This window comes from Xyrauchen texanus, chromosome 29 (assembly GCF_025860055.1).
Source record: "Xyrauchen texanus isolate HMW12.3.18 chromosome 29, RBS_HiC_50CHRs, whole genome shotgun sequence".
NCBI classification, from domain to species: Eukaryota; Metazoa; Chordata; class Actinopteri; order Cypriniformes; family Catostomidae; genus Xyrauchen; species Xyrauchen texanus.
The window spans coordinates 14,772,449-14,788,228 of NC_068304.1; the positions used below are offsets into that span (position 1 = coordinate 14,772,449).

The 15,780-nt window shown below is 33.5% G+C and overlaps 2 protein-coding genes across 3 annotated transcripts in view; one reads left to right on the plus strand and one right to left on the minus strand.

The window, feature by feature from the left end:
- LOC127622682 (homeodomain-interacting protein kinase 2-like) overlaps positions 1 to 12,675 on the minus strand; it is a 125,288-nt gene extending 112,613 nt beyond the window's left edge. For both annotated transcript variants that reach the window (XM_052096709.1, XM_052096708.1), the window contains exon 1: positions 12,337 to 12,675. In XM_052096709.1, coding sequence (XP_051952669.1) covers positions 12,337 to 12,355 — 19 coding nt within the window. In that variant the 5' untranslated portion in view covers positions 12,356 to 12,675. The remainder of the gene's footprint in view (positions 1 to 12,336) is intronic.
- A 1,701-nt stretch (positions 12,676 to 14,376) lies between these two features.
- The window catches only part of LOC127622684 (thromboxane-A synthase-like), a 111,583-nt gene continuing 110,179 nt past the window's right edge, over positions 14,377 to 15,780 (plus strand). The window contains exon 1 of the mRNA XM_052096712.1: positions 14,377 to 14,432. The gene's annotated coding sequence lies outside the window, so the exon portion shown is untranslated. The remainder of the gene's footprint in view (positions 14,433 to 15,780) is intronic.

A 15,780-nucleotide genomic window follows, 5' to 3' on the forward strand; every position in this document is an offset into this window, starting at 1 on the left:
GGGGAGGTACATAGCAGAAATGAAATAACAAAACAAACGTGTTTGTTGAAAAACAAATTGTGGCTTTAACCCCATGCCTATTAAATTAGAACCATCTTTACAGTGTGCTAGTGTACTCTCAAATGTAATTTTTTTTTGTACTTTTAACAAATAAATGCATTGAAATTTTAAAAGTAGAGACTTTCTCTTCCATTGAGCACCAAAACATTGTTGACATCTTGCAATAGACAGATTTTTGTTCTATAAAATGCTCTCTTAAAAATAGAATGCCTCTCCCTCTAATACCACCGCTAGAGTTGCAACGGTATGAGATTTTCATGGTACGATAACTGTCTCAGAAAATATCACGGTTTCACGGTATCATGGTATACGGTATTACACAATTATTATTATCAGTTACAATGACCCTTAAAGGAGTGATAACAGAGGGTTTAAAAAAGTCAACCTTTTGAAAATAAATAAGAAAGCTAACAGAATTATAATAATAAACCAAATTATTGACATGATAAAAAAAGCATGTAAATAAAACATGTTATATAACTAAATCATGTTAGTTTACATGTTAAATGAACTACTAAATAAAAAATAACATCACCTGTGTGCGCTTTTAAAGTAATGTCCCATGATTATTAACAGTTAACATATACTGCTCCTGTCTGTAGCTTTATCTCAGTGGTTCTCAACTGGTTTTGCTTCAGGACAGATTTTACATTGGAAATCAAGTGTCGACCCACAATAGTAAAAACGTAACCTGTATTTAATATATCCTGGGTCGCATTTCCTTTTATGTTGCATGGTTTTGTTCATGGTTTTCAATTACAAGGACATGCATCAAGTATCATTATTTTTGTTGTTGACGTCAACAACAAAAGCGACAGGAAGTTTTCTCTCCCCCTTTTAAAAACTGAAGAGCATATTTATTATATGAGCCCATTATTATCCTGTCTGTTTCCTAATTTCAAACAGAATACACATATTACACAGAAGGAAAGGCTCCTCATTACCATGGTTAGGTCAGTGTGCTAGTCTTAAATAATAGTAATAATAAAAATAAATTAATGTATTTATGAAAAATAAATATTAGCTGAAACACATCTTGAAACTTAACTACAACTGCCACTGTTGATATAAAATTAGTTCTAATAGATTCTACCTTTAGATTATTTCATATGAAACTATAACATTTTGTCAAAATATAACAGTTACAAATTTGTAAAGGTGATTATATGCAATACATTTTTGCATAGCACAGTGTTGCTCTTTTCCGCCTCAGTGCTGTTCAGCATGTCAGGTCTACCTACTGTTTGAGAGGTTCGACTTGACTTCCTCCGTAACGCATTAAACTAGAAAGGTCTCACTAGAATTTAAATTGGTCACATCAGTTTTGAGGTCGGCGCTCAAGTGAAGTTCGGTTGTTGCATGCGCGCGCCATAGAGAAGAGCAGATCATGATCGCGAGCTGGTAATTTATTTCTCAACACCATGGATGACAAATGTACATGGTATGAAAACCATCAATTTTCATACAGTGGTATACCGTGAAACAGGTATACCACTGCAACCCTAACCACCGCCAACTAACTATCAAGTAGGTTCATGACTGTGACATAATTGAAGCCTATTAGCAATTATACAAATGGAATGAGTCCTTCGATGTGTCCCACCAAAACTTCTAGATCCAATAGGAAATATAACAGAGAACTGTTTTTGATTTCAAAGAGAAAAGTCTACATCAGGAATACAGGACCCAGTCTTTCCTCTACACTTTTGGTTTCAGTCAGTAAAGACCCCTTTTACTAACCAACCCCCATATCCCACAATTCTGCTCCCTTCGGTACAAGAGCACCATGTGAGCCATTTCCCCACTGAAGTTCTGAGAGCTCAAATGTCCCTCAGGCTTCAAAGGAGCATAAGATGTGGACAGCATAGTCACATTCTGCAAGTCTGTGCTCCATTCATTGACCCACAGTCAAGCAACATTTCCTTTAGGACTTTAGTGAGGATAATGCACTGGAAATGTGCATTTCTGAGAGTGAGCAGTGACATGCACAGCCATTGTGGTTTTCAAATGTAGATGAGAATAAGCTTTTGTGTGTCTGCCAAATGAAGAGTGGAGTGTCAATGGTTTGTGTCCTCGAAAAAGCAGCATTTCCTCTCAATCAAGGGGCCAACAATGCACTGGGAAAAACGAATCAGTTGAGTTATAATTGTAACAAAAAAAAGAGAATATTTTCAACAAATGTATCTATATTTGTTAATTTACTTTGATACGTTAAACAACCTACTTAATATCATTAGTTGCAAACATACTTTTTATGGTTAAATATTGTATGTATTATCTCAAGCAATCACTACAAGGCTTTATAGGCATGTGGATTTTCGATATAGTATTTAAGTTACATTTACTTAAAAGATTTGACTGTTGATTTTGAATTATGCATTTTGGTTTAAACAGCTGGAAACACATCTCTACGGTAGACTACGCCATGAGATATGTATGATTCTAAAGACATCTGAAAGTTTTAACATATGAAGCTGCATTTATTACTGTAAAAGAGTTTATTGCTGTAACGCTAAGTGATTGGCACAGTGGGCGTTTTCCAAGCGGCATTTTTGTACCCTTGAAGGGCACTTCGGGAAGGGGATACCACTTGAAGAGTCATTCTAACAAAAGAAAGAAAGTTAATTTTTTCACAAAGGGACCTTTTACAGGACTTTTAGTGAAGGGTGCATTCAAACTGTAATGTCATGCTCTCTTTAGAGAGCCCACATCAAGAGCTTTGTCCTTTGTAGTGAGTAGGGCATAGGGATGCTCACTTTTGATTGGAATTCGTCCAGTGTGTGTGTGTGTGTGTTTCCATCGAGGCTTGCCGTAGACAGGTTGGAAATGCATCCACGCCAAATATGCGGCAGGCACTAGGGATGGGTGGATGGATCCTAAAGTATTTTTATCAGACTTTTTATCAGAAAGATCAATCAAAAATACAAATTCTAACACTGAAAACATGGTTTTACTACAGTAATATTGTTGGTTAATTGTGTGGTAACCATGGTTTAACTAAATTTCATGATTAAACTATAGTTTTTTGTAAGAGTAAACAAAACAGAAGTCTAATAATTTTCTGTTAAGGCTCACAAATGTAAAAAACAAAACAAAACAAAAAACACTTCAATATTATATCATATATAAATAATCAAATAAAATTTTAAATTACCCAGTTTATCCCAAGAAATCAATTTAATAGAAGTACCATATTGGTATCGACAATATTGCATTTTAAATTATTGGTATCGGATCGAAAAGAAAATAAGTGGTATCACCCATCCCTAGCAGGCAGTTCAGTCGAGAGTTGCAACGTGCTGCATCAAATAAATGCTGGAGAAGATCTATTCAAACTTTAACTTGTCTCCGTTTCTTATTTTATTACAAGTGTTTTTAGACGAACGCTCGGTTACATTTCTTATGTCAAGGTATGTTGAGGAAAAATGCTTGTTAAATGAGCAGATTCATAAATTTATGAGCCATGTATTGTAAGTATATTTGTTAATGCTAGTCTGATTACCTGCCACTTGAGTTGTAAGCAATATCATTTTGCTTGAATTTTATATGAATTCAGCCAAGGAGCTTTAGTTGTGAACTCATTGATATAGCTGTTTGTTTCTCTGTCATTTGGATTAATAATATGTTCAATATGTTCGTGTGTGTTTGTGTCAATGGTTTAGAAATGCAGACATGAAAGAAATCATGTAAGCCGTTACCAGGGTTTCCGTGGATACTTATAAAGTCTTAAATTCAGTTATCCAAAATTATCTTAAATGATAAACAAACAAGTCTTAATTATCATTTAGAGAGGTCTTAAATTTGGAAGCAGAAAGACAGGAATCATAATATGACCTAATGTGATTATCAAACTTCAAAGGATTATGATCTTAACCATGGAGCATTGAAATTGATTCTAAACTGCAAAATTGTTACTCGTCATTGCACTTTATATGAAAGGGTTGGCTGGCCTTCTTTAGACACCCATAGGCTCAGTCACTGGCATGTTTTTATCTATAAAACCATTTTGGGGTTTCTCCCATCTTATTTGTGCATTTTTGTAAAGAGTAACCGTTATTCACTTCGGTCACAGGACCTTATTTTACTAAATGTCCCTAATGCTAAAACTAATCTTGGCAAATGGGCTTTTATGTACTCTGCTCCATCGGCTTGGAATGCCTTACAAGGTAGCCTAAAAATGACAGAAATGTATCTCACTAAGGGGTTTTAAGTCATTGATGAAAGCTTTTGAGACTGATTGAGACTTTGTCCTGTCAATGTTTTTAACTAGAGTTGTTCTTTTTTTCATTGTATTTTTTTACTTTTTAATTGTTTTATGTTGTCTGTTTGTAACTGTAAAATTACTTGTTAATATAATATCTTGGCCAGGACGCTCTTGAAAAAGAGATTTGTAATCTCAAGAGTTTTTTCTGGTTAAATAAAGGTTAAATAAAATATGATGTGATTAAATAAATGCACGCACTGCGTCCTTCAAAGTTAAAACACATCACTGTTGTATTTTCTCCAAGCATGAGGGGCTTGTGAGTGTTTTCAGCTGTTGCAGAGCAGTTCACAATCATTAAGACATTTCAGAAATGTATGATAAGCGATCACTAAAGATCAAATGTTGATGATGATGATATAGTGTTGATGAAATATGACAATGTTTACTTTTAATTGTTTATTGTAAAACATATATTATTGTAAGAGTGCACATTTGATTTCCCTTATTCGTTTGAATGAGCAGCTGGAAGCAGTGTAGCGCAAATATTTCAAAATAAGAGTCCCTGATGTATCTCAAAGTTAAAGTGCCTTTAAAGTTAAAAGTTCCATGCTACAAATCAAATCTGCAACCCTCCTGGAATGCATCTGGAATTTAAAGAAATTTGGACTCTTGAAGCCTCTGTCTGGCCCGCCCCATCACATGAAGAAAAAACTAAGAACATCCAATATAGGCTAACAATTACAAAAACATATTGGCAGATTTCATTTCAACACATCATCATATCAGCGAAATCCAATTTTGGTGGTTGACAGACTGGCCAATATGTCCTGACATCGTATGGAGAGAAGTAATTTAAAGAACATTAACATGTTTTGTTTCGTTGAAAAAATAACAGCATATGAGTTCAGTATGGCATGAGGTTAACGTAAATAATAACTAATCAAGATTCATACTAAAAGTAAGTGATTCAATTAAAAATTGTATTTTGGGGTGAACTGTTCCTTTAAGAAACTTTACATAAAATAATTTCACATCACACATCTAAATGTCATAGCAGTCAAATTTTCTTAACAAGACAAAAACTTTTTTAGTTTACATTGAACAATTGTACGTTCTCATTTTATTTTAGACAAACAAGTTGACATAGCTTTTCTGGTCCATATTGTGCACTCAACTTTGATACACGATTGGAAGGAACATTTTCAGATCAAGCTTCACAGGAACAAGGAAAGGCTTCACTGACATTTAGCCCGTAAGTTAACAAGGACATTTCTAAAATCATAGGATTAAATACACATACACATTTGCACTTACACATACCCACGCTCAGTTGCATGATGCCCCACCATCAAATCTGCCATTTGATCTAACAATATCCTGAAAAATGTGTTGTATGTTCGCAAACAGTACGCCTTTGCTCAGCTGTTTCTAAATTCTTTTTGGCTCAGAGCGAAGATTAAAAAAGAACTTCTCAGTGAGTATGCCAGGACGTTTAGGGAAGCCTTCAGAAGGAAATGCAGTAACACTACAATAAGGTTCTAGGCCTATTTATTAACATTAGTAAATGCATTTCTTGCCCTTGACCCATCTGCTGAGCTCTGTACATGTCCACGACTCATGTACACATGCTGTATAAATTATAATATTTTGGGTGAACGATTTTAACCACGGTTAACATTAATGCATTTCATAAATGTACATTAACCCAAAATAGTGTTAATTGTTACTTTAATATAGTTAACTAATTTTAACAAATACATGAAAATATTAAATACTTTAGAAGCACTAGTAAGTCATAAATACTGTGTCAGATTTATAATGATTTTACTGCTTCTAAAGATGTGTACTTAAAGTTTTTAAACTTAGTTACATTGATAATGCATTGATACACAGTCATTTCTGATTTACAGGTTGGTACCAGAGGCTGATTTCCTGCACTGTGTAAAAGATGCCATTTTTCCATACACACCTTGGAGAAAACTATCAGTGCTTTCAAGTATTTGTTGTCATTCACTGAGAAGCGCTTCAACAAAATACACTGCGGGGCTCACACTAAAAAAAAAAAAAAACTATTACATTAATTAAATTGATGAAAACTTTTCCATGCAATTAAATGTATATTTTCCCAAACAAAAATTTGGGTTTGAACTGACTTATTCTAGTTGTACAAACTAAAATTCATTTAGTTAGACCAACTAGATAAGATCTAATTAATTGTCTTTTGTTGGTCCAACTAAATTCATTTTATTAACTATCTATATATATGTATGTATGTATATACTTTATTAGTGTATATAACAGGTGAGCATGTGTATCAACAGTGCAACTGTTGCCCTGTTAGTTTGATAGCAATTGCTTTAACAGCACTCAAATCAAACTTCACTGAGAGCGAGAGTCCATAAACATCCTAAGAACAAATGCCAATCTTCACCTCAATGGTAACTCCAAAAAGCCTAACAAACAATCCTTTTAAATGCCAATATAACACAACATTAAACATGAACAAATCTCTTCCTATTCTTATCTTACTCAAAAATGCATAAAATGACACTTAGTTTCAACATTTGCTCAACCCATCCAGTCACCTGCAAAGCATGCTGGGAAATGGAAATCTCATGCCTAGTTTCATCAATGCTACAAATAATATTCATGTAGTCCTAACTCAAATTGATTAAGTAAACTTCATTTTTACCAAATTAATTGGAAAGAATTGTAATGAAATCAAGAACAGACAAAATGTTCTAGAATCGTGTTGCTTTAGTTCATTTTAGTTAATTAAGCTAAACAACCAGCAAAATCCTTTTTTTTTTAGTGCAGTGGATGTAGCGTTCTACATCTTAAATACGAATTACCCCAAACAGACAATACATTTCTACCTTTTCAATTGATACACACTAGGTGTGTTTTTGTGTTTTTCTATTTTTCATGGATAATTTTCAAAGTTTTGCTGTTGAAATGTTTAATGAATTTGTAACATTGTAATATGAATAAATCTTTAGAATTTCTTTTGAAACACTTATTGACTACACTTTTTATAATAAATAGGTTATATTAGTAAACTTAGCATATAAATTAAATGCATTTGAAAATCAAGTCTAACTAACTTAAAAAATCTGTGTAGCCTATCAGATAAAATCAGTAAATATTACTTGATAATGGTAGTCCCCAACAAGATAAAGATTTCCTTTATAAGTAAAACAAATGCCTGTCAATTGATATATTTGAGTTGGCATTACATGTCAAGTCTAAAATACTCAGTTTACTCAATTTGAGTAAAACCAGCACAATATGTTTAAGTGTACAAACTCACACTGTGAACTGCAATTAGTAGAAAAAAAGATAATCAGCTACATACATTTTAAGTAAATATATCCTTTTGATATTCTTAATACATGTTCCTGGTGTTGTTGTGAAATATTTATCAGTGCACATTATTTGAAAGAAAAAAGTTTATCTAAGTAATCTTGTAGTAACATTTAATTATCATACACAATTAATGACCACTAAATATAAAGAGAATAAACAATAAATCCCAATAGCAAGAATACCAAAGTATGATTCAAGATGTCTCTACGGCTCCAGCTTTTCAAAAAATGTGCTTCCTTCTGCTGTAGAGACAGGTTGTCCTGGTCCTCATATCAGACATTTCTCAGCATCTCAGTGTCGGTTACGGGGCCAGGTGCCAAGACTCCTCTGGCCCCAGATTATTCAGACTGCTGGGCCTGCACTACAGCACTCCACAAAGACACATCAGTGCTTGGGAAAAGGCAACAAAAAAGAGCTCTAACTATGGACTGGCAATACAAATGTCTCTGTGGACAGTTTGTACCCTAAACTGGAGAACTAAAAGAGATATTTATTCAAAACCTGAAAGGTCTTTTACTCCTGGTTTTGAAAAGAGTGCAAGAGCCTTAAATAAATAGTTCACCCAAACATTTACATTCTTAGCATCTCCTTTTGTGTTTCACAGAAGAAAGAAACGAATTTGGGTTTGGAACAACATGAAGTGAATGATGACAGAACAATCCCTATAACAACACACAATACACATCTGACAGGCATGAGATGAGCAAAGAAGTCCATAAATAAATGCTAAACAAGCATGACCAATAATCATAAAACCCACTCAAATCGAAAGTTTTAATGTGTGTTCAATTGGAGGATGAGTACTGTAGATCAAACAGACCAAGAAAACCACAAAAAGAAACAAATAAAAACAATTATTCATTGTTAGCGAGGTCAATATCACCACTTTAAAGGAGATAGACAGGTGAAGTAACAATGAATGCAGGCGATTTTTCACATTTTGAGAATCAATAATGAAACAAAACTGAGAGTGAGTCAAGTAGTGAAAGTGATAAACAGTTAAAAAACACATTTATGTATTACCAGCCATCTGATATGTAAAAACGATGCAATTACCGTCATAAAATCACACAAGACATATGGACAATACAGAATAATGTGTGACGTGCCCCACATTCCCATTCCAATCTTAGAGAAAGAGAAACCACCAGCACACTGTAATTTCTACCTCCAAAGGGCATGTATAATTTTGGCTTCTTTTTACACCTAATGAGTGTCAACATGTGACTAAATAATGGGGTTCATGTCCTCCAGATTGTTTCTAAAATGAGCTTAGTTGGTTTTGTGTTTGTGATCATGGCACTGTGAATGTCTCCTTAGGTCAGGAGATGCAGTTTGCACAGATCCATCTATCTATCTGTCGGTCTGTCTGTCTGTCTGTCTTATCTATCTATCTATCTATCTATCTATCTATCTATCTATCTATCTATCTATCTATCTATCTATCTATCTATCTATCTATCTGTCTGTCTGTCTGTCTGTCTGTCTGTCTGTCTGTCTGTCTGTCTGTCTATCTATCTGTCTGTCTTTTCTATCTATCTATCTATCTATCTATCTATCTATCTATCTATCTATCTATCTATCTATCTATCTATCTATCTATCTATTTGTCTGTCTGTCTGTCTCATCTATCTATCTATCTATCTATCTATCTATCTATCTATCTATCTATCTATCTATCTATCTATCTATCTGTCTGTCTGTCTGTCTGTCTGTCTGTCTGTCTGTCTGTCTGTCTGTCTGTCTGTCTTATGTATCTATCTGTCTGTCTCTCTGTCTGTCTATCTATCTATCATCTATCAATCTTTCTGTCTTTTCTATCTATCTATCTATCTATCTATCTATCTATCTATCTATCTATCTATCTATCTATCTATCTATCTATCTATCTATCTATCTATATCTATGTATCTATCTGTCTGTCTGTCTGTCTGTCTATCTATCTATCTATCAATATTTCTGTCTTTTCTATCATCTATCTATCTATCTATCTATCTATCTATCTATCTATCTATCTATCTATCTATCTATCTATCTATCTATCTATCTATCTATCTATCTTTCTGTCTTTTCTATCTAGCTATCTGTCTATCTATCTATCTATCTATCTATCTATCTATCTATCTATCTATCTATCTATCTGTCTGTCTGTCTGTCTGTCTGTCTGTCTGTCTGTCTGTCTATCTATCTATCTATCAATCTATCTATCTATCATCTATCAATCTTTCTGTCTTTTCTATCTATCAATCTATCTATCACTCTTTCTGACTTTTCTATCATCTATCTATCTATCTATCTATCTATCTATCTATCTATCTATCTATCTGTCTGTCTATCTATCTATCTATCTATCTATCTATCTATCTATCTATCTATCAATCAAACTTTCTGTCTTTTCTATCTATCTATCTATCTATCTATCTATCTATCTATCTATCTATCTATCTGTCTGTCTGTCTGTCTGTCTGTCTGTCTGTCTGTCTGTCTATCAATCTATCTATCTATCATCTATCAGTCTTTCTGTCTTTTCTATTTATCTATCTATCTATGTACCTATCTATCTGTCTATCATCTATAAATCTTTCTGTCTTTTCTATCTATCTATCTATCTATCTATCTATCTATCTATCTATCTATCTATCTATCTATCTATCTATCTATCTATCTTTCTGTCTTTTCTATCTATCTATCTATCTATCTATCTATCTATCTATCTATCTATCTATCTATCTATCTATCTTTGTCTTTTCTATCATCTATCTATCTATCTATCTATCTATCTATCTATCTATCTATCTATCTGTCTGTCTGTCTGTCTGTCTGTCTGTCTGTCTGTCTGTCTGTCTCATCTATCTCTATATCACTCTTTCTGTCTTTTCTATCTATCTATCTATCTATCTATCTATCTATCTATCTATCTATCTATCTGTCTGTCTTTTCTATCTATCTATCTATCTATCTATCTATCTATCTATCTATCTATCTATCTGTCTGTCTGTCTTTTCTATCTATCTATCTATCTATCTATCTATCTATCTATCTATCTATCTATCTATCTATCTATCTATCTATCTATCTATCAATCTTTCTGTCTTTTCTATCTATCTATCTATCTATCTATCTATCTGTCTGTCTGTCTGTCTGTCTGTCTGTCTGTCTGTTTGTCTGTCTGTCTGTCTTATGTATCTATCTGTCTGTCTGTCTATCTATCTATCATCTATCAATCCTTCTGTCTTTTCTATCTATCTATCTATCTATCTATCTATCTATCTATCTATCTATCTATCTATCTATCTATCTATCTATCTATCTATCACTCTTTGTTTGGGGTCTTTGCACAGTCACCAGCAGAGGGAGCATGGGTAATCAATCGAGGATATGATCCTGAATTGACAGGAAAAGCTGAACACAATCATTCTATGCACACAACAGCAGTCATTTTCTGTACATGTAATAAATATTTGAATTTGTAGACGACTCAATTCCTACACCTGTCCAAGCATGGCATTTTAGGGAGTACAAAGGACCAGAATGTTTGTACACAACGTTATGTATCCAAATTTTCAATTAAAACCATTTTGAATATGATTCATTCACAGTCTGAAACTGACTAAGCCTGCATCTCAAAACTTAGTAAGCTGCCTACATAGACGATATTTTTGACAACGCATATACAGTATTATGACCAGAGACGCTGCACCCGCCTACACTGCCCCACAAATGCTGTCTAGGAAGGCAGCTCACGATGTTCTGAGACACGTCCTCAAGTGTTTGACCCCAGGACACTCTCAAGAGAACAGTGTTGATGAATCGATTTCACAGCTTACGGAGTAAAAAATTCCATGCTGCTAAGAAAGTTCAATCTCTGATATAGATGCACTAATGTATAGCTCTTCCTCGTCTATTTATGCACTAATATTATTCACCATAATACTGCAGTGTATCCACATGAAACCCACCGGTATTAATTTAGTCTGATGAAATATACCAAACCATTATAGCATACACTGTGTAACATTAATATTGTACTTTTCAATAGTGACTGCAAATGCAAAAAGCAACTAACGTATCAATTATAAGGTTTTATCTACAGACAGACATCAATGTCTGTCTGCTTCATGTCCACTTTTCTTTTTTATCTATTGGCTAAACAGGTCAATTTTATCTGCAGTACTATATACAAACATAAAGAAAATGTCTATCTATCTATATAAGATTAATATTGCACAACAATAAAATAGTAGAGAGCGCAAATACAAAAAGTAACTAGTAATGTTACAATCTTGCCTGTTGGCTTCATTATCACTTTTCTCTTTGTCAGGTTGTGTAAACTATTATATACGAAGAAAGATCATATATACACAAAACAATGGGGTGTACAATGTGATATTTTTAATGACTGTCTATAAGGACAAACATTTGGAGAGAGACAGCATATGAGATGAAGCAGAGGGAGGTTCGCTGTTTAAAACGCATTATCATTTTTATTCACAATAAAGATGCACGAATTCAACAACTAACTAATAGTTGATCGACCCAATATTGCATAAATAACAATAATGCAACAATTGCATCCTCTTAAATAGTAATAGATTGGTAATAAACCTCTGGACCAGACGGTCTCACTGCGGAAAGAGTGAATAATGACAGTAAAATATGCGCAGGTTTGACATTAATTTCACACCCGTGAGGGCTGTAGATCTTACCTTCGTATACAGGGGCCATCGGTGCAAGGATTCCTGTTATACATGGCAAAAAATGAAGCGACAGCACTGTTCAGAACTCAATAAAAATCTGCCATCTTGAGCCGCGGACAGATTCGCTGCTGTCTCCTGCATTACTAACCCAGTTCAGCGGGCAGAGGAAATGGTAAAATTATAAACCATTACATCCAGAATTTCAGTTTGATGATCGGTCCAAAGGGTGTGATGAAAGAGGCTGTCTGCAATTTAACTCCACGGGTTTGGATGGCTGTTTTGGCTCCAACAGAGCCAGATTGCAGGTGTTGTCTTCAGCTGGTGGTGTTCATGTCTGTGGAGTGAGTGAGTGAGTGAGTGACTGCAAAAGTTGCAATGGGGAGAAATGAGCGAGCGAGCGGAGAGACTTTGCGTGGTAATCGAACGACGAGATTATCAATTGTGCTGAACGGGGCCGCCTAATCAAACACCGATCTAATCGATCACGTTAAATATACCTAATTCATATAGTAGGCCTACATTATATATATATATATATATATATATATATATATATATATATATATATATATATATATATATATATATATATATATATATATATTAATGTAGGCCTACTTTTTATTTTTTTTTTATAGTACATACATTTTTCCCTTACAAAAGGTGCCGTGGTGTCTTCAGATTTGAATATCCTACCAGTACTTGGGAAGGGTATTATTTACAAGGCACTTTAAAGAATAGCAACTATAAATGTCCATTAATTTTACAAGTTTGCTGCTGTAAAAATTATATAAATTGATATTGGGTATCAAACAATGTAAGAGGCTTTCATAATCTTTCTCCATTTTGTTTAAACTGCTTAATGTATTGTAGGTAGTAAAACTATCTATAGTAACTTTGCACTTTAACCAAATGTATTGGGCAACATTATTCTAAAATAGGATTGTTTTATGTTTATCGTGCAAGAATGTACTGCTATTGTGTTTCGTAATGGTATTCTTTATGATATTGTTTTCGTTGTGTTTAACATGGGAGCAATTCATTTATAAACTTAAGTCTGAAGATCAATGTACTATTTATACTATAATAAAGGTTATTGAATTGAATGGGACTTACTATCAACAATAACTCGTTTAGGCTATACTGTAATCTGATCCTGTTTCAAACTGTATGAATATACAAAAATGCAATGCAATATTGATTAGGCCTAATATCTCTTAATATTTTAATTTTCCCCTAAGAAATCTGTTTGCTTTAACCTTTGTGCATCATGTGTTCAGTGTGAGTTATATACTGTAGGCCTATTATTGCACAAAATAACAGTGAGATTTGATTATTCCATTTAAAATGTAAATTGACATCAATTTCGTCACAGGTTGGATGATTCTGCGTGCTACGAATCGTGTCTATGTGAGACTGTCCAGTGATGTCACTGGATTTGCACAGAATGAAATCCATCAGAATCGGATTACAGATTTTCAGATGTGACTAATAATCTGTCATCTAGTGCCAAACAAATTAAAACAGTGCTCGTCATGGAGTCAGGCAAACATGTAATCCTTAAAACAATGTTTAAAATATAATGACAAAATTATCGATCAGAACTGCTATATGAATCAAATTTAATAAATTAAAATAGGACAATAACATAGGGGGATATACAGTATTTATGACTGTCTATTTGGTTTTATTTAGTAAATAATATTTCTTTATTTCTTTCTTTTGTCCATGATTTATAATTTTTTTAATCTAGGCCTACATTTTTATATTACTAATCGTTTTAATACTACTACTTCTACTATTACTACTTCTACTGCTGCTAATATAATATTAACAATAAGTATTATCATTATTATTTGTACAGTTATTAGTAGTATCAAATAATCTTTAAATTAAAAAAGTCCTTATATGTTATATACTATAAATGTGCGTGTTATATATGTGTGTAGTCCTTAACCTTGAAGGTAACGTTGAAGTTCCGATCTGTGCAAACTACAAGTACCACAGACCATTTCGTGAGTAATTGTAGTTTTTTCAGACGCATAAAAACTACATGTCCCGAAAACACCTCAGCGTCAACGCGTGAGCTTCTGTTTACGAACAAGGTAAGCACACTGTTTATACTGTTTACTATCAAGATCAAGTAATCCTTCTGTCATTATAATATAACAACACAGTTTCGCGTAAATAAGCGTAGACATTATTACTTGTGTAAATGGTCATGACCATTTTATTACGGACGTACATTCTTGAATGGTGTCTGTTACAAAACAATAGGTCAAAGGTACTGGCTGAAGAAAACATGCCTTTTGGACAATAACCAACCATAACCATAAAATTACTCTTAGCCGATGACAGTCTTTTTTTCTGCCAGTTTATTTCCTTGTCCGTAACATAACTGAGACCTTCCCATATCAATTGAAGTGATTCTTCTCAGTACTATTGTATTGAATTGAACAGTGCAACATTGCTACACGGGATTTTAACATGAACATGAATTTCTTTACAATCACATAGTATGTACAAATTCACCAGTTGAATGGAATCACAATGGTTGTTCATAAGAATAACAGTTAACTTTCCATTTTCTTATTTATGTTAAAATTATTAATGCATATCAGTGTCGTTGACATTTATGTGTCTTAATTCCTCTATTTTTATAGCTTTTTACAGTAGTGTTTTGCAAATAAGCATGTTGTATTTGTCTAAACTCACATTTTACCTACAGAGAATAAGCTATATCTGTTAAATGTTTATATTACATTGCTTAAACACAGGTCCATGTCCTGAAACATCTAGTCTTGGTCAGCCGTCTCTGGTGCTGTTCATATTCTGTGACATACTGTAAAGCCACAGATTATGTCATGTCTAGAGAGGGATGTGCTCTAAAGAGCAGAAACACTAACCTCTCAAATTGCCTGTTTAACAAATCAGAAAAATAATGTCTGCCATACTTACAGCTGACCATAGGACATTTTATATCACTATATGACGTAAAATTTAATTAACGGTGGCCCTAAAACATATTTCCATACCTTGTGACTTTTTGTAACATCTATCTATCATTTTAAACAAACATCTTTTGTGAAAAGTGTGCTTGAGCTATCTTTAAAATAATGCTACATGGCTTAATATTTTGTTATCTTATGCAATGACATTCATACATTTTTTTAACTGTGCCTTAAGGTCAAGGTCAATTTATTTATAAAGCACATTTAAAAACAACACGTGTATACCAAAGTGCTGTACATAAATGATTAAAACAAAGAACATATACATTAAATTAAACAAGATAAATGGACAAGTAATAAAACAAATCGCTATCACTCAAAAGCCAAGGAATACTGTGAAGTCTTAAGAAGTGATTTAGAAATCTCAATAGATGGAGCTGACCTAATGTCCAAAGGTAAATTATTCCATAATCTGGGGCCGAATACAGGGAAAGCATGATCA